This window comes from Ochlerotatus camptorhynchus, unplaced genomic scaffold, assembly GCF_037179485.1.
Source record: "Ochlerotatus camptorhynchus isolate MF236.1 unplaced genomic scaffold, CSIRO-AGI_Acam_v1.1 ptg000304l, whole genome shotgun sequence".
Classification (NCBI taxonomy): Eukaryota; Metazoa; Arthropoda; class Insecta; order Diptera; family Culicidae; genus Ochlerotatus; species Ochlerotatus camptorhynchus.
In genome coordinates, this window is record NW_027040792.1 from 3577426 (window position 1) to 3596665 (window position 19240).

Consider the following 19240-nt stretch of genomic DNA (forward strand, 5'->3'; position numbering starts at 1 on the left):
GGTGAAAATGATGATTTGGTTTTACTCATCACAGAGAGAACCATTTGTACATCAACGGCAAAAACATCCATGTTTACGAAGTCGGTTGGCACATCACGGACGGCTCGCTCAATTTCTGCTTGCGATGGGGAGTCATTCGAGAAGACGCTTAAGAAGTGCCTAGCAAATAGGCTGCATTTGTCCTCAGTTGTCAATGCTACGTCATTGCCGAGAAACATTTTTGACGGCAGTCCAGTTTCCTTCCTCTTAGTATTCACAAACGACCAGAATCCCTTGGGGTGGCATTGCAGATTATGTTGAGTACGAATTACATACCTCTTGTAAAGAAGCTTGTTGTAGTGGCGATAATCATTGCTGGCAATTGAAAAATTTCGCTTGGTAAGGGTACATCGTCGATGAGTGAGAGCACGGAGAGCTCTAGATCGCACTCGTTTCAGGTTGCGGAGAGAAGCGTTAGACCAAGGCGGTTTTCTTGGAGGTTGGCACTTCGGTACTGAAGCACAAACACAGTCGCGCAAAACGCTATTATAGCGAGCAGCTGCTGTATCGATATCAAGGTCATTCAACACGTTCCAGTTGATCTGGGGCAAGGAACGCCTCAGCAAACGGAAATCGGTCTTCCGGAAATTGAGCCGAGTGGCAGACATGGTTTCATCAAAACGAATTTGAGATCCGTTCACGATAGATATATCCAAAGCAGGGTGGACATTATCAAGAGGAACGATGACATCAGGCGCTTCAGCGACGACACAGTCCAGAAGTGCACTTTCGCCAACAAAAACCAAGTCAAGAAAACGAGACTGGAAATTGGGAACAAGGTTTATCTGGCTCAGTCCATGAAAAGCCGTGCCGTCAACAAGCAAGCGGCTGGCAGGAGTAGTTGAAGATGCAATCGGATCTGGAAACGCATAACCCTAGCCTGAGGGTGACCAGCTAAGCCCAGGCTGATTAAAATCACCAAGCAGAAGAAGCACATCCGTTATATCAGCCATGGACGATGCAAATTCTGTAGCATCCAGATGAAGCTGCATTGTGGTGCAGTCATGTCGACGTTCAGGGGGAATATACACCGCTCCAATGAGGATGTTCTGCGAAGTGAGGCTGACCTTAACCCAAACCGCTTCAATTGTAGTAAATAGTTCGTTGGAGATTACGCAGGAGGTGAATTCGTTGGAAACAGCGATGAGCACACCACCACCGCGAGTACGAATGCTGTTGGATGAATTACGGTCTAATCTGTAGACAGTAAAAGAGTCACCAAACAGTTGCACTGAATTGATTCTCCCATCGAGCCAAATTTCCGTGAATACATAAACGTCATATTCCCCGTCAAGCGCAGCCAGATAAACATCGTCCAATTTAGTCATGAGCCCCCTGGTGTTCTGATAGTAGACACGTAAACCGCTAGAGGGTTCGGTGCGAGCCGTGTCAATGATAACTTGTCCAGGATCCGCACGAGAGAACGGTGAACTATCAGGCAGCGAAAGATCACCTGACGTAGAAAGGCTCGAAGTGGTGGCCATAAGCGAAGATGAACTGAAACCAAGTGGCGGATCAACAGTTGAATTCACATGGACGTGTTCATACTTGCCGTAAACGAGTGGTTGGAAGACCCCTTCACCAGGCCCGCACACAGGGCCCGGACGGCTGCAGGTCGCTGGCGGGAATGGCTCGACTGTGGCGTGGGGCTCGGGGGCTTCCATGATGCCAACGGCAGTGCGTCCCAGTAAACAAACAGAAGTTGATTCATCATAATGGTGTAAGTCGTCAATCTTCGGCAGGAAAGGTTCAGAGGATCTGAATGCTTCTTCCGGTGAAATTTCTGTGGAGCGTCTCGGCTTCTGGTAGGGTGGGGCTGGTATACTGTTAATGTTATCTTCAGACCACAATTGTCGAGGAGCAGACATATACAATGGCACTCTGGAAACCAAGAATTTTTCAGACAGAGCAGTTGTTGCTTGCTGATTATACTTGCCTACAGTTGGAGTTTGGAAGACCCCCGCTCCTAACTCAAACGCAGGGCTGGGACGACTGTTGAACGCTGGCAGCAAAGGCTCGACTGCGATGATAGGATCAGGGGCTTCCACAAGGCTAGTTGCAAGTGTGCGTCCGAGTGTCGAGTTGAATAAAGCAGGTTGTGCTTTTATCGGAAATGATCGGCTGTAGGCATAATACATTTCAGGAAGTGGATTGTTCGAAATAATGTCGTACTTGCCTGAGATAGGGCTTTGGAAGACCCCTTCATCAAATCCCAACACAGGGCAGGGACGACTGGAGGTCGCTGGCAGGAATAACTCGACTGTGATGGATGAATTAGGGGCTTCCATAACACATATGGCAGGCGTGCGCTCCGGTGTCCAACATGGGTCAATCACGAAGGAGTTCATTGTTGAAGTGCGACTAGAAGTGATAATCGTTCCAGGGACGGAATTATTCAGAAAGCGATCATACTTGCCTGCGGTTGAATTTTGGAAGACCCCGTTTCCGGACTCAAACACAGGACCGGGACGACTGCAGGTCGATGGCAGGAGAGGCTCGACTGTGATGAGGGGATCAGGGGCTTCCAAAATGCTAGTGGCAAGTGAGCGTCCCGGTAATCGGTTGATAAAAATGTGGTGTTGAGGTTCACGTTCCTGACCCGGCAATATCACTCCGTCATAGATGATTGATGACTAGAATTGGCGGACTTTGGAGTTGTTTGCGGTATGTTTGTAACAATCCTTGAGGCTTCCAAAAATTTTCGACTCTGCGGTTGTCCACGAATTTACGAAATAGCATTCCTTAGGGCCATGCAGAGGACGAAAGTGCTTTCGACGTCAAATCTGCTGAGACACCGACTTTGAAAGAAATGAAAGACATGGTGCAGACGTCTTTGTTCTTTGAAACCAGTCGGGTAACTTCAACATTGTCGGTTGACAAACGATTTTTGGCCAGCTCACCAATTTGCTCAGGAGTCACATCACGAGAAATCCGAGATAGGTAAATCCAAAAACTTTCCACCGGGGCAGGCACAGTGAAGTGGCCTAGGCTTGGAGATACAGATTCACCAGTAGCACGCATTAGGTTTGGTACATTATTGTCCTTTCTTGGAAATAACCGCCGGCTGCCTATGGTTCTTGACATAAAACCAGACCGTCTGGAGGAAACTGGAGTGATGGAAGCAGTATTGGTCAACTTCGTGAAATTGGACCGAATTTCAATTTTCAAGTCCTCCAGAATCTCTTGTTTTAATTTCCCCAGCAACTCCGTATGAGTACTCAGCTGTTTCTCCAGACCAGCATCATATGCAGCCTTTATATTCCTACTATGCCGAATGTCTGACATTATGCTCGCACAAGATTTACACATCCAGAATAATTGCCTGTTTGTTTAAATCATAAATCTTTAAAAAAAAATGCCCCAGAATTTTCTAAAGTTTTCTTTGACCGAGATTTCGATGTTTTTAGAAGTTCAAGAATCACAAAAATGCAGGTGTGATCTACATAGATCGTGAAAGTTGTCATAGTCGTAGAATTTTATTTTATTTTTGCTATTCCAAAGATTTCATCCATTTTGCAAGTCCCATAATCTTGGAAATATATTAATCCGACATTAGGGTTGCAAAGACTGCACTCGAAAAAAGTGAGACACATTGATTAATTTTAACTTTTTAGATGAAATTTTGACTGAAACTAGCTAAGAGTGTAATGTTTACGCTGGCAGAATTTCATCACAATCTGTCAAGTGGTTATCGAGATCCACCAAAAAATCTTGTGCGCCGTCGTGGAACATCGGACTGCGCCCACAGATAGATCGGGAAACACCTAAAGGCCGGCACACAATGCATACATTTTCGGGTTTTTTGACAGATAATGCATAGTTAGCCCATGCATTATCTGTCAAAAAACCTGAAAACGTATCTATTGTGCGCCGGCCTTAAGAATCCATCATTCCCGGGTGTTGAAGTCATTCAAGGAGACCCAGGCGACCCAGCTGTGACAGAAAACCCAAGACAGCTGACCCGGTGAAGGCCAGGAAGGTGTTGATTCTGTTCAAGCGTCGGCAGAATTTTTCGATCCGCGATGCGGCGAAGAAGGCGGTTCTTTCCAACTGGTTTGTCCAAAAAACGATGAAACGTGCCGGCATCTACGAACCATCTGAACCGGAACGACAAACAAAACACGGTAGGCAAAACCCGGGCCAGGAAGCTGTACCGGAAGTGGCTGACGAAACCGAGGTGCGTCGTGATCGACGACGAGACTTGCATCAAGGCGGACACAAAGCAGTTGCCGGGGCAGAAGTTTTACGTTGCCACATCACGGTTGGCCGTTCCTGAGGAGGTAAGGAAGAAGAAGGTGCACAAATTCGCCAAAGTTCTTGGTTTGGCAGGCCATCTGTGGATGCGGAAAGATGAGCCAGCCGTACGTCACGACGGGTACCATCAACGGGCAAATATTCCGGGACAATTGCCTACAGAAGCACCTCCCGGAAAATAATAACCATACAATTACCATAAAATAAAATACAATTACATTCAAATCTATTCCCAACAATCGATCCTATTGTGCATATATTGTTCAAGAAATGTTAACATATTGTTATTACAATAGATGTACAATACATCCCATATAGTAAGAGTTTTCACCAATAGAACAACAATACAATTTATGGTAAATGAATTTGTTCGGGAAAAAGAGATTTTTCGTATGGTTAAGATACATAACAACCCCCTTGTTCTATTGTGTTTTTCCCTATTTACCATAGATTCTATTGTGGAAACAATACATTCTATTGTTATTTTATCGTTATAGAGAATACGATTTATTGTAAATACTATAAACTGTATTGTATGGTTACAATATATTTCATTGTATCTCTATGGTTCTTTTTTTCGGGCTCCTACCCGTCATGCGGACTCACGGAGGCGAGACGCTGTTTTGGCCGGATTTGGCAACCTGCCACTGCGTGCGGCCTGTGCAAGACTGGTACAGAGACAACACTGTTGTTTTTGTACCAAAAGACGTCAACCCACCGAACTAGCCGGAACTTCACCCGATTGAGAAGTTTAGGGCCATCATGAAGGTCAGACTTCGTAAATCATCTAAGGTGTTGGAGAACGAGCTGGCTTTGAAGAAACAGTGGTTAAAAATATCAAAAGAAGTCGGCTCCACCATTGCCGAAAACCTTATGACTAGTGTCGAGGGCAAGGTGTGGGCCTTCGGTTATAGAGCGGAGATCCAATAAAGCAATGACGTTGAAACCATAATGTTGCTGTTTATTCCCTGAAGGTTTGAAGAAAATCCGACTTAAAATGAATTTTTGGCAACCATTTTTATGTATCTCACTTTGGGTACTGTCGGAACATTATTTGAACTTTATGGAACTTGGAAGTTCTGTGGGAACTTTATTTGAAGTTTATGGAACTAGAAAGTTCTGTCGGAACTTTATTTGAACTTTATAGAACTAAAAAGTTCTGTCGGAACTTTAATTGAACTTTATGGAAGTTGGAAGTGAGTTTTATCGTTGAATGCGGAACTTTTTCTTACTTGGGCACCCTTAAGAACCTTCTCCAGGGTGAACCAACTAGACAGATTCTAGTCTAGAGGTTTTGTTGGATGGATAAATGGCAATGCAGCCTTGACCAGGGTTTTATGAATGTTGTTTTATAGCAGCTTTGTAGTATTTCATAAAACTTGAAATTTTACTTTGACGAAAAGATGCTACACCGACCTCACGTCACTGGGCGACTAAAACACACCTACCAGCACCCTACTTCATGAACAGTCCAACCCTAAACCACAAACCTGAATTCTAATCAGCATATTGCTCAAATTAATTTCATCAGAAGGGGGATCAAGAGATTGCTCTTGAAGGATCCAAGAGGAATTTTCCAAATCGGATTACTTCGGGTAGGGTCCAAACAAGGATCGAAGAGGAATAAGAGTTGAACAAGGTAGAAAATTTAGGTTCAGGTGTTGTAGCCTTAGGTAGCAGTAACACTTCCTTCATCAAAAAGTTAATAGATCCGTACGGCAAGAGAGCACGATGCGGAGTGAAATCAACGATTGATTTGTTTGTTTACAAAAGCATGTGCGCTCTTATCACGAATCAGTCCGGAAATGTCGCTTTCATTTTCAGCCGTATGCATAATTCTAAAGCTGGGTTTAGACAGGGCAAGTCAAATGATCAACTCAGTTGAATTCAATTTGCTTGAAAAGTTGAGCCTGGTTCAAGTTTTTTTTCAATTCAAGTGAGTTGATCAAGTCAGTTGAATGGCATGGTTTACACGTTCAATTCGCGTTCAAGTCAATTGGATTGAACTGACTTGATTAATTCCCTTGCCCTGTCTAAACCCAGCTTAATGCGACTAGCATGAATTTAGACCAAACCTTAAACTACAGTAATCCCGCTATTTATGCGGTGGGTGGAACCGTCCACTCGGCTGTACCTTCAACCAATTGAGCTTATTTTCTGCATAAATCACAACCAAACAATTACCACATTGAAAATGGTTTATCTTCTTCTAAATGTTTCAGTCAACTTTAATCGAACCATACCTAGATAAAGTGTTGACCATATTGATTAAGATTTTGAAGACGTAACCATACGAACAATCGCTAGTTAAGAACGTTCATCATACGAAATTTACCTTTTTCCCATACATTTTTTTTGCAAAGGAACTATAGTCTAACCACATCAGAAAAGGTTCTAGTTGGACACAATGGCTTAGCCAGGTTTCGAGCTAGGGAGGGGCGACAAAAAATTACGATGGAAAATTTGGCCGAAAGCCATTTCATCGAACGCCATTTCCCCGAAAGCCTTTGTGTTGCTGAGTTTAGGGGGTGGGGGCAGCTTATGCTTATGCTTCTGTTGTGCCTTCCGGATCATCGTGATACCAACAATCAATACGAAACTAACGATTTTAAATTGGCTCACCACTTTAGTAGCCTATTGGTCCCAAGCAAACGATTAACGTACCCTATTCTAGTTGAAATTCTATTACTACACTATGTTTGTTTTGATTCGCTATGAAAGTTTGACAGATAACATCAGGGGTGTGTGGATTCATGCAGAACATGCAGGGGTGAGTGAAATAGCTTGGGACTGCTAGGGACCGTTGTTCTGGTACTGAGTGAGCAAAAAATAATAATGATTTTCTTCGGGACCCAGTGGTCTTAGAGTTACCTCTATGGTGATACGGTCCTCTCCTTTAAAGTAGAACATCACTACATACGTGTGTTCTTCGGTTTCTCGTTGGCTAAGTCCATAGCGGCCCAGGCGTAGAATTTGTTGTTCGTCTCCATCTGTTTATGAACAGCGCTGACGATATCGAGTGATTGGCGAGGTGATTGGTAGCGATCTTGTGAACTTGATCTCGTCTCATGGCGATCCTACACTTGGTCTTAACATGGCCGTGGGAATGCAAAGAGAAAGTCGACGAAGATAATCTGTCAGCTTGATTTGTTCTTCGTCTGATCATAGAGGTAACTCTAAGACTAGTAAGTCCCGAAGAAACGTGCTCAACTTTTTGGCTCAGCTCTGGTACTATCTTCGGTCCCAAGCTAATCGATTCATCCCTCGAAACAAAGGAAAATCCACTAACCCCTCATTTTATCTGTCAAACTTTCATAGCGAATCAAAACAAACATTGTGTAGTACTAGAACTCTGACTAGAATGGGGTACGCTAATCGATTTGCTTGGGACCAATAGGCTATTCAAGTAGTGAGCCAATTTAAAATCGTTGGTTTCGTATTGATTGTTGGTCTGATCGCACGAGGATCGCACTCACCGGAAACATTGGTACCGGTTACTTCAACGTCCTTCTCCTCTTCGGCTGCGGAAATGACGGCGGCTGCTCTGGCTGAACATTCCGCGGGGGTAATGGTGGGTAGCGTTGCCGTCGGAGCTGGAATTGAGTGTTAATCGGTTGTTGCCCCACCAGGGAGATGTTTTCTAAATCGGAAACTGTAGCGGCGGATTTTATTGGATGTGCTGTGATGGAATGGTGCTAACGAGAAGGGGATCGGAGTTAGTTATTACAATTTTCATTGGGACTACTGTTACGACTACTGGATCATTCTTGCTGATGGGATCGTTGCATTATAGGTGAAATTCCAGATGTTTAGAAGAATAGCTGTTTGGAGAGCTTGTTTGATCAGCGATGATCCTTTTGAAGTGACAACTGGGGCTGGCTGCTGAGGAGGAAGAACAACTGCTGAAAGCTGGCTGGAACTGTAAGTTCTTGCTGGTAGTAAGCAGGCACCGGCACAGGTTCTTCCATAATATTCAAGCCATTTGAAAGCCTCATGATACACTTGGGCTTACTTTGTTGACAAACAAAACTGACGTTTAATATGAGAAGCATGTTCTTAAAGGGAGGAAACGGAGTAAGCAGAGAAAAGAATCGATGAACGTCGATTAAATATTGAGGTACATTGACTTACTAGCTGCAAAAAAGCAACTCAGAGTAAACTGTCTCACCCCTTACTAATTAGTATAAAGTTAATATAGCTAGTAAGGTGTCAGTGTCAGTTAGAACTGTTCTAGAAATGGTATTTTTCCATGCGGGTGGTTGACACTAATCACATACAAAAAATCAGCGCATAAATGGAGGGATTACTGTACATCCATTCATCCTAAGTCCCACTGCTCCGGTTTATGTTGAGGCATAAAAAGGAAGTCGCACAAAACGTGGAGGCAAAAAGGTAAACATGCTTCGCCATGTGGATTGTGTAGTTGCTATGATGCCTTCTCTGCACCAACACAGAGCAATCATCGTCCATGATACGCGTATGTAAATATTCCGAAAGCAATGAAGAGCAGCTGTTCCTCCAAAGTCAACCGGCTTTTTGTGAAGGAGGTACATACTGCGACTGACTGACTGCTGCTGCTACACCGAATAAGAGGGCACGCTGCCGCTCGTTGTTCAATGGTCGATTCCTTCGTCGTTCCAGTTTGAAGAGGTCTGAACAACTAGAGAAGTCGCTATTAGCGATAATTAGAAGGACAATAAAACGTATTACAATGTTTGTTCCGAAAAGCGTCAAGTTGTAACTTGTTGATTGGGAAGCTTTACGATTTCCTGTTTGTTTTGACCACCGTAATTAAAGCCTGCCTGTTTTTGGAAAGTATCACCTCAATAGGCACTCAAACTTCCTCTTGACACCTTTCGCGCCAGTGCCAAAACAAGGTGATCGTCCTTTCTGCAGCCGGTCGGTGGCTTCCAGCTGCCGATATTACAACCAACATCTAGCTGATGATGATTAACCGTAATAATCAGCTGTCTCTGTGACCGGTGCAACGGCGAACAAGCGATCGATCGGTTGCCCAGGAGTCCCCCACTACATTAAATAATAGGGTCTTTATACGGCAGGACGACGAAATCGAGCCAGCTGCTACCCATTTGTTGCGCCATGCCATCCAGCCAGGACGTGGAGTTGTAAAATTGTAAATTATGGTGCGTTGCGTACATACCTACCTCATATGATCGACAATTTCTCGTCCTTATAACTGACGCAGTAGAAGTATGTACTAACAACAAAGTGAACTGAAAACAGCTGCCAAAACTAGGACATGGCTGTGTGGTATTAATGAAGAAAGTAATGCAGGGGAAAACAACGACCCAAAGAGGGAAACGTTCGAGCAACACCTTTTTCAGTTGTTGTTGTTGTTGGATATGGAAGCTATCCTATGTTGGGACCTCAATTTTCTGTTCATTGTATTTCTTTTTTGCCAACACTCTGGCTCCGTGTGTTGAAGGCCATATGTTATGTGATCTGTTCTATGAATGAAACAGCCAAGGAAAGGCGGCTAAAGAATTGCTTTAATTGAAATAGATGTATCACTTTTATTCGAATATTATTATTTTATTTCAAGCTGAACATTGCATTAGGCCCTAAGTAACACTGATTCTCTTCGACGACTTTCTCTTTCGTTAATAACCTGAACACATACCCGTTTCTTGTTGTAATTGTCGTATTAGATGCTAGATATAAGATTCTTTTATCAATCTGTGTGCTGAAAATACCTGGGAATGTTTTTACATGGTCGTGGGGATACAAAGAGAAAGTCAACGAAGAGAATCTATCAATGTTACTTAGGACCTAATGCAATGTTCAGCTTGATTTATCCATATTGCCTTGTTATCAAAGACAAGATAAATGTCATGAAGGTAGGCTTATAACATGTTATAACTGCTCAGTATCAACATAGCATTTGATACAAGGGGCAAGACAGCTGTAGTCTGAGTAAATATATTTGCAGTGAGTAAATTTGAGTTGCTCATATTTACTCAAAAATTAACAAAGTAGTCTCGTATTTTTCAACATAAGAAGTTATGGAATCAACCGCCGTCTGACAGAATGTTTTGTTTAAATATTGCCAATTTAGAGAAAAGCCGGCGCCGGTGGTGTAGTGGAAAGCGTTGCTGCTTTCTTACACCCCAGTGGGTCTGGGTTCAATCCCAGCCAAGGTCGGTGGAATTTTTCTGAGGCATAAAAATCGCTGGTCACGTCTTCTTTCGGAAGGGAAGTAAAGCCGTTGGTCCCGAACCATGTGTGTGTTGTGAATGGGTGTGATATCCTACGCAGGATTGGAAGCTGCCTTCCTGCACATTCGATTGCCGTCAATGGATGGCAATCGATGTCCGTTGGTGATTGGTACTAGATTGCGGAACAGAGACCGACGTTAAATAAAGAAAAGAAGAAGAAGAACAATTCAGAGAAAATTTAGCATTTAGCGTCAGATTATCAGCTTCAACAGCTTGCTGGGACTGTCAGTTGCGTCGAATTGTTTTCCATAAAACGGCAATATTAAGGGGGATCCGAAAAAAATAATAATTACGTTTTGATGATCTAAAAAAATTGAAAAAAGATATCGAAAAACATTCTTTATAAGTATGTATGTATGTAAGGTAGCCACCATCCCACTATGGGGCATTTTCATACAACCAGGCGGTCAAAAATATTTCTATCATTTTTTCACAATTTCTGCTATTGCTATTGCTTTGTTTCATCAATATAAGGTGTGCGTTATCACTTTTCAACATTTTCACGACCAACTTTTGAAAAGGGCCTAACTTTTGATTAATTAAAATTTAATTTTTACGATTTTATAACGATTACAGTTTCAAGCTTGTTTTCAGAGAATAAAATCTATTGAACAAAACAACCTACCATGGTTTTATTGGGGAGAACACCGTGAAAAATAAAATAAAACCTTTTTTTTTGGAAATATGTTTATTTTTTTCAACAAATCTTCTGTAAAAAAAATACAAAAAGCCATGATACAATAATCAAAATCAAATATGTTTCAACGAATTTCTTTTTATTCCTCTGTTACAATATCATCATGAACAAATTCTTCTTCAATTTCATCGACTGCTTTCATAAGTTCCTCCAAGGTATTGAAGACTACTGAATCACTTACAGAATTTCCACCCGATCGTAGTTGATCTACTCTTACTCCAAATTTTTCGTAAAGCTGTGTCGTCACATGTTTTTTTCTTTGTTTATATAGTTCTTTGAACGGTTTCGTTACCTTCCATTTTTTGATATCCATTCTGTATGCAATATGCAAAAGGCATTCGAAAAATCTTATCCAAGCATGAAGTGGAGATATGCCGTAATGCAAGGCTTCTTCGTTTGATATAAATCCTTCCTTGAATTTCTCTGCATCATTCATTACATTTAGTGTTGCCCCACATATTGGAAAATTCTGCATCGACGAATTTCCAGTGATATAAGTTAAGACTTTTCCGTCTATCATACTGAGGACAAAATCAAAATCAACAAGTATAAACTTGTCGTTTGAGAGTTCAATTTTCACTGGCGTTGGTTCTACATCCTGTTTTGTAGCCAGAATAACTTCTTTACTCTCTTTAATGAATTCAAGGATGAATTGCCTACAAAATCGAATACTTTGAGGCATGGGATTAAACCACATAATTTCCTTTCGATCATTGTACATGAACAACTGAATTGGTGTTAAAGTGGACGAAAATACGTCTGAATCGTCCTGACATCCTTCTGGTAGCACTTGATGATATTGCCAATATCCAGTTGATCCGTCCATACCCCAGCTACATAGAAGAACCAGTTCCGTAGAAACTAGATCGTTGCTATCCATCCCAAGTAACAAAATGAATTTTATGGTACACTTGAAGAAGTTTTCAAGACAGTTCTATAAAACCGAACATAAAACTAATTATTCTACAAAGCTACTCCAAAACAGCCATAAAACCTTCATAAGACGAAGGAGGCCCATACTAAAGGAGGTTCTCAATACTAGTTTTTAAGGTTCGCTTAAAACTTGACATTCCTATCGATACATGCTTATAATGGCATTCAAGATCTCTTTAAACCTCTGATAAAACTACGATAAGTTATCATAGTTTTATGTTTTTTCTCATCAAGAATGCTTCCAGTACGTGATAAGTTTATTTCACATGTTCCAGTTTTTGCTAGATAGACAGCTTGTTTCTAGATGGAAGAATCTGTTCGAGTTATAAAAACTTCGATTATATGGTATTCCTTTACCAATAACGATGTGAATAAAAATTGGACATGGACGTACTAACAAAAACGATCATTTTCGAGCTTGTAGTTCAGTGATTTTGCATGCTGTATTTATTTTGTCGTCGTTAAGCAATACAAAAATTCGAAAAACCGAACGCGCCTCGATGATATTGCTTAAATATCGATTTATTTAAAAATAAAAAAATATTATTGGCAAAATGATACATTTGAAACAGGCAGATTTTTTTATGATTTTGAAAGGAATTGTACAGATTCCTTTGTCAAATCCAGGACCTTATTAGGAACGGTAAAAATCAGTTGGGATAACTGAAATCAAAAGATTATTATTGTCATTTATGTGTTAATGGCTACCATTCCAAGAATGTCAAAAGCAGTATTATCGCCATTATTAAATAAACCCCCCTCAAGATTCTGTTAAGACTAATCTTTCTTGCGCAGAACTATGAAGGAGCATGATAAGTTCATTTAACCTTGTTGTTTTCTTGAATAAGATCAGTATAGCATGAATAAAATTATAGTGATTGATATTCAAGACAGATAAGTTTTATGTGCAAAGGCCTCAAAATCCAATATCAATCTGAGTAAGAAATTAACCAGTAATAGACCCCATTCATTTTACGGAGAAAGAAAGACCACGCGAGTTGTTGCTCTACGTTGGGCACTTCAACACGGGAGTGAAACATGGATGCGCAACGGAGTATGGGCGCTTCATATGTAAGATCGCCATAAGTTCAATGCTTCTATCACAATGAAAAGGTCTTATAATCAATTGTTGTTGCTGATTCCAATTCCATCTTGATTTTATTAATTATTCTAAACGACACACTTACGTAGAACTGTACAATGAAAACATCGCGATGTAATTAAATGTTATATAAAGTATTGAGAAGTAAAGTGATTTGCAATGAATAATTTAATTTGGTTAATTAAAGCGGAATATTTCTTATACCGCTTAGACCCTTTTGGTATGTAAGAGCAGTAGGCTAAAAAAAGCTCGTCATCGAGTTTGTCATTTGACAGCTGTTTATTTATGGTCGACCAACACTCCACATATTCTCCGTTTTTTGTTTGTTGTCCTAATTGATGTCGCGTAAGTAAATTGCATTTAAGTGTATTATTCGATGACTTTTTAAAAGATTTAGTCGTTTTCAGGATGCCATTCAAAATTATTCAAACGATCGAAGCCGGGGAAATTTGCCTTAGTGTTGTACCTAGTGGCTGGGAAGCCAATGGGATCTTGCGGTGGCCAAAAAAGCACCTGGTAGGAAAATTGTCCCAGATCGAAACATCCATTGCAGATGATAAATGGGAAAAGATGAACTGTGTCAGGAAAAGGGAATTTAAGACACGTAAGGAAGCTGATGATGAACTTGATCGGATGGAAACACGACATGATACCGAAGTGGAAGATATTCCACTGGCACCTCCAAAGAAGCGTGTGCGTCGTGAGCCCTCAAGGAAAGTATTTGCAGCGAAAGACTTTAACAACCTCTTGGACACTCAAGAAGAATTTGAAGCGGAAAGCAACGCTGAATCCAATCCTGTCAACAATGCATGTGTGAGTATTTCAATCTAGTAGTTTCTTTTATTAAGAATTGAGAAATATTCATAATTTCAATCGTAGATTACAGCTCCTGTGAATGATCAACAACTGCTCTATGTCACGGAAAACGTTCACACGGAGGGAATAGCAGAACACAATGAATCATCCCAAATCTTCTTACTGCCTGGTGACGATGGAATTAACAATGGAAACTTGGAAACTGTACTGGTAAATCAACGTACTATTCTGGAAAATCAGTCGAAAATCATGCAAGCCCTAGCGAAGATTCAAACCGGACAGGAATACGCTATGACTCATTACCATTACAGTGCGTCCCAAAATGATGCTATTTTGGCTAAACGGCATGTTCAGCATGTATTGTCCCCAGCCGATTCGGTGGATGAACTGGAAGCTTTGGAAAGGTCTTTGGAGGATGAAACACTGATGCAACAATTTTCAAGTGGAATGAGTCACATATGCGGCGTAACTGGCAAAGCTCAAGGAACGGATGGTTGTTACAAGTTAATTGATTACTTTTTCACCCGAAAGTTTCTCACTCAATGCTCATGGACAGGAATGATGCGACAGGCTGATGGAAATTCACAGCAGGAGGCGTCAACTTGTGGAGATGCTACGACAAAGGTACCATTGAAATTCTTCAAAAACACACGTGCGCTGTTTCTGAATTTGATTGTACAAGCTGACAATCAGTTTTCGGAGCTTGATTGCGACAAATTCTTCAAAACGATCCTTAAGAACAGTAAGCAGCGACTCTCCTCAAAGTTCCTGACGTCGAAGCATAAGAACAGGCCTACAAAAATGAAGTACAACAAATCCGGGGCTGGTTCTGGACCAACGCATGCTTCTGAGATTAATCAGTCAAACAATATTCCTAATGCGAATACCACAGAGTCACATGAACCATCCTATAAATAGAAATCGAATGTACAATGTAATTATACAATGAATGGTTTAACATAAACGTTATGATGGATTTTATTTACCGTATTCAAAAATAATATTCAACTTACATAATAATCACTTTTAATGTATTGTGTGGAGCAGTGGTATGAATACCATCCCTACATTTCTGTTCGGTATAAGTATTGCTACCATCTTACATTTTATGTCTAATAGTGTGTATTGTGTTTTTGCAGCTTGTTCACTACTGGAATAAAAGACGTGTAAATGGCTTGATTTTATAGGTGTTGCAAAATAATCGCTGGTGTGTTTTAGTGGACTACCCGAAATTAAGATATTCCCATTTTGTTGAGAAGCGTGATCGAAACAAACCACCTGATTATTTTTAGTAAGAAACCACTTATTGGCCGCATTGTTATCTAATGAATATGTTTCGAATTCAACTTTAGCAAACTTATCATCAGAATCAGGTGTACGAATTTGTTTTTTCAACGTTGGAGTTACATGAACTGTGTTACATGGTTTGCAATTTTCTTCAAGCTGATTTAGTTCGCTTATTCGCTTTGCCGCCTGAGCTAGGGGTTTATGTCCACTTCGAATTAAATTTTTAATCTGATATAGTTTACTCTCGAAAGGGTACGCACTAAAACTTGGCAGGATACCGAAACGATTAACATCTTTTATAAGATGACTGAGATTATGAACGTTACTTGTGATGTAATCTTCTCCATATATATCAACATACCGTTCAATGTAATGTTGCAGCAACGATTCTGCTAGATCAATGAGCTGAGAATGAGAATCGGTTGAGCAAATAGTTATGGCACAAAAAAAGACCAAAAAATGTTCGTATACGTCTTCTGGTAAAAAAGGTTTCAAAACTACTATACCTATATAATACAAAAATGTACGAAACTCTGTACCCTTCCAATGATTTAAACAGTCGAGACCTCTCATGCTCCTATGTATCTCAGATGGTAGCTTTAGTTGTGTCAAGTATTTTGTGATATCTGAAACATGCTGTGCTGACCATTTTGTTCTGAAATTTCCGAATTTGCTATCTCTCCATCCAATTAGACATTTCTTCATGATCCCTAGATCGATCAAATGGAGTGAATCGCCTATTGGAAAATCAGCTATCATGTCAATTGGTAGACGAAGCAATGGTGTGTCCATTTTATGATGTGATCCGTAAGATTTGGTTCGGAACTCAGCATCCGTTCTTCTTCTACTATTGGACAAAGGAAAATAATTACAGTGAGACAAATATGAATACTCTCCAGTAGCTGTACACTTTTGGCAACCATTTTGCGCGTTGAAATATGCTACACCTGGAATGATGATAGTTATTGATATTGTACATGATACATGTAATCTTTTTAATTTTTACCTTTAATAAATGATCTTGCAGGTGAGTCGCATATAAAACATCGTAGTTTAACTGATATTTTGTGCTGGTTGATAATAATGCCTTTATTTAAAATGTCATTCATTTCATTGACGAATTGATCGAGAAAAGTATTTAAATCACTTGGCTTACTTTTTCCACAATAAATACCTATCACCATTGGTTTGATGTGAGGCATTTCATGGATATTGAAGAGAATCGGCCAGAACTCATCCTTAGAACTTCTATAAACTGGCAAACCGTCTATGTTGATATTGATAGCTATGGTACTTGATTCATTTATGTTAGCAAAAAGAGTTTTTAAGCATTGTTCAAGACCATGGTGCCAATATTGACCATCTCCTACGGACTGAATGGACACAGTCTTCGCAGTTTGTAGTAATGTTCTAGGGTCTTTCGACAAAACATTTGGTAGGCGATCGTTGATGATTGTTATGAGGTCCCTCAACGCATTTTGCTTGACATTATGGGATATCGACCAACTCCTGAGTGCTGCTAATAGTGCTTCATTCTTACTGTCTTCTTCATCTTCGTCTTCCGAAAGTGTCGGATCAGGCTGCCATACCCCGTCTTCCGAAAGTAGCCACTCTTCATAGGGTATCTTAGGCTGACATGTTTCGTTATCATCTTTTTCCTTCGCTTCGTTTTCCGGGGCATCGGAGGGAATGTTCTCCGGCTTTGTTGCCTTGTGACTTTGTATACCTATTCGTACCTGTTCGTCTTGTTTTGAAGTCGATGCTTGCTGAGATGAAGGAGTGTTCAATATATTGGATAGGTTTTTACTCAATTTCCGTTTGTAAGATCCACTATTTTTCAATTTTTTCCACCTGTTGGCGTCCATTTGTTGTGACAGCTTGTTTATGTATTCCAGGAAACTCTTTCTCAAGAGTTTTTACTCTCGGTTAAAACCTTTTGGTTTTAAGAAAGTTTTATGCCAGCATTCTCAAGATTAAACATTTGACATTAAACTTATAGAAGAATGACATAACACATTTTCAAAACCGTTCTCAAGTTTTATGAAAGCTTAAAAAGAAGGCTTGAAAGGGAGTTGAAGTGTCTCTTAAAACTGTTCATAAGGTCAATTAAACCTATAAAAGATGGAGTTTTATGGAGGCTTCTACAAGTATTCTTGAAACACTCTTCAAAAATATCAATGATATGAGACTAAGTTTACTTGAAAAAAGCAATGATAAAACCACATAGACTCAGTCATGCTTTGATAAAACCACCATAAAACATGAATAAAACCAATTAACATTTGGATTGTTACTTGGGTATACTCGTTGAGCTCTGCATCAATTATTTGGACGATTCGTTTCACTGTATTTTCCATCAGCGCCTGGAGTTTCACTCTTATTTCCAATGCACTTTCTTCGATGAATTCACTAGGAGGGGCGCATATTTTTTTCACTGCTCCGATCACATAGTAAGGTGGAAATCTTGAAGGTGATTCACTATGTATTACTTCGTATTGAAATCTACTCAATCCAGCCTCGATAAGTACACTAAAAGCCTCTTCTGGTGACATCATTCCTCGTTGATCAGTTAGTTGAGCCAGCATGGTTTTAGAGCTTGTTTGGTTTTTTAAAATATGCCCAATAACTTTAACTAAATAAAAATCCTTTAGGTCTTGCAAATAACAAAGCTTTCTCGATGGTATCGAATTTTGAATCAACTGCTTCTTTATCGATGACGCGACGTTTTCCTCTTTCACTCAAATCCAAGAAAGGTTTTGAAGGTCGTCCACTTTTTGTTCCCGAGGCCGAGGTTGAGGCAACACATTGCTCCTGTTCGATGAATTCCTCGATGCCAAATTCTCCATCAAGCCAATTCCGAAAATACGACTCAAATCGCTCTTTCGTGCGATTAGCTTCATGCCATTTGTTGATGTATTTAGTAACGATTTTATGGATCTTTTCATCGAGACGTTCACGTTTTTCCACCGAGATGTTATAATTTTCACAAATGAATTCAATGGCTCTGTGAACATTGTCACTATGGCTTAATTTTGCGTCTAATAGATTAATAATGGTTCTATTATCCATGCTTGGTCTCAACCGTAAATTTGAATTACACTGTAGTAGTTTAAATAAAAGCTACACAAAATACACTATGACTTCAAATTGACACTACAGTAGGTTAAGTACAGACTTAGGTATAAATTAAACTCATCCGTGCATATGCGTAGGTACATACTTTAGAATAAAGCATAAACGAATGTAGTTTTACGTTCATCCAACAGTGAACTTTATGATAATGATGACTTCTGTTTGTACAAAAGCTTAAGCCCTTTTTAAAAGTTGGTCATGAAATATTAGAAAATGTTCTTTAACAATATATTTCGACTATACCAACCGAATATAACTCCAAAAGTTGCAAAATAATTGTTGAAAAAGTTTGTTTCCAAGCCGGCTCTTGTACAATTTGAAATCTCCCATAATAACCGAAAATTTTTAAATCGCTTATATTTCCAATGGGGCAGGTTGGGGCAGGCAAACTCTTCAGTACTTGTTAGAGTACACTCAAAACTTCATCCAGAGCTGAGAATTAGCCTGAGAATGTGCGAGACTCGAAAGTTTGTGATCAATAAAGTTAAATTTTCATTAATTTTCAATTATTTTTTTTCTATTTTTATTTTTAAATTTTTTTATCTCCATCAAATTTCCAAATGGATTTTATTTGCGGAAAGCTTATTAAATTACCTTTCCAACGATGTATAATGATGTGGTAGTTATATGATAAATAGTGGATGAAATTTTATTTGAGTGGTAGTGTATTTTTGCGGCAAAATTTGTACTTTTCTTACTCTTTGTTGACTTTGACATCCGATATCTCAGAAACTAAAACTGCTA

At 40.0% G+C, this 19240-nt stretch overlaps 2 protein-coding genes across 3 annotated transcripts in view; both read left to right on the forward strand.

Moving 5' to 3' along the window:
- LOC135707163 (RNA-binding protein MEX3B) overlaps window positions 1-19240 on the forward strand; it is a 184160-nt gene that overhangs the window by 128145 nt on the left and 36775 nt on the right. The window lies entirely within an intron of this gene.
- Window positions 13670-14995, forward strand: LOC135707108 (uncharacterized). Its single transcript, XM_065228841.1, has 2 exons — window positions 13670-14074; window positions 14141-14995. The coding sequence occupies exons 1-2, from the start codon at window positions 13670-13672 to the stop codon at window positions 14993-14995; spliced, it is 1260 nt and encodes a 419-aa protein (XP_065084913.1).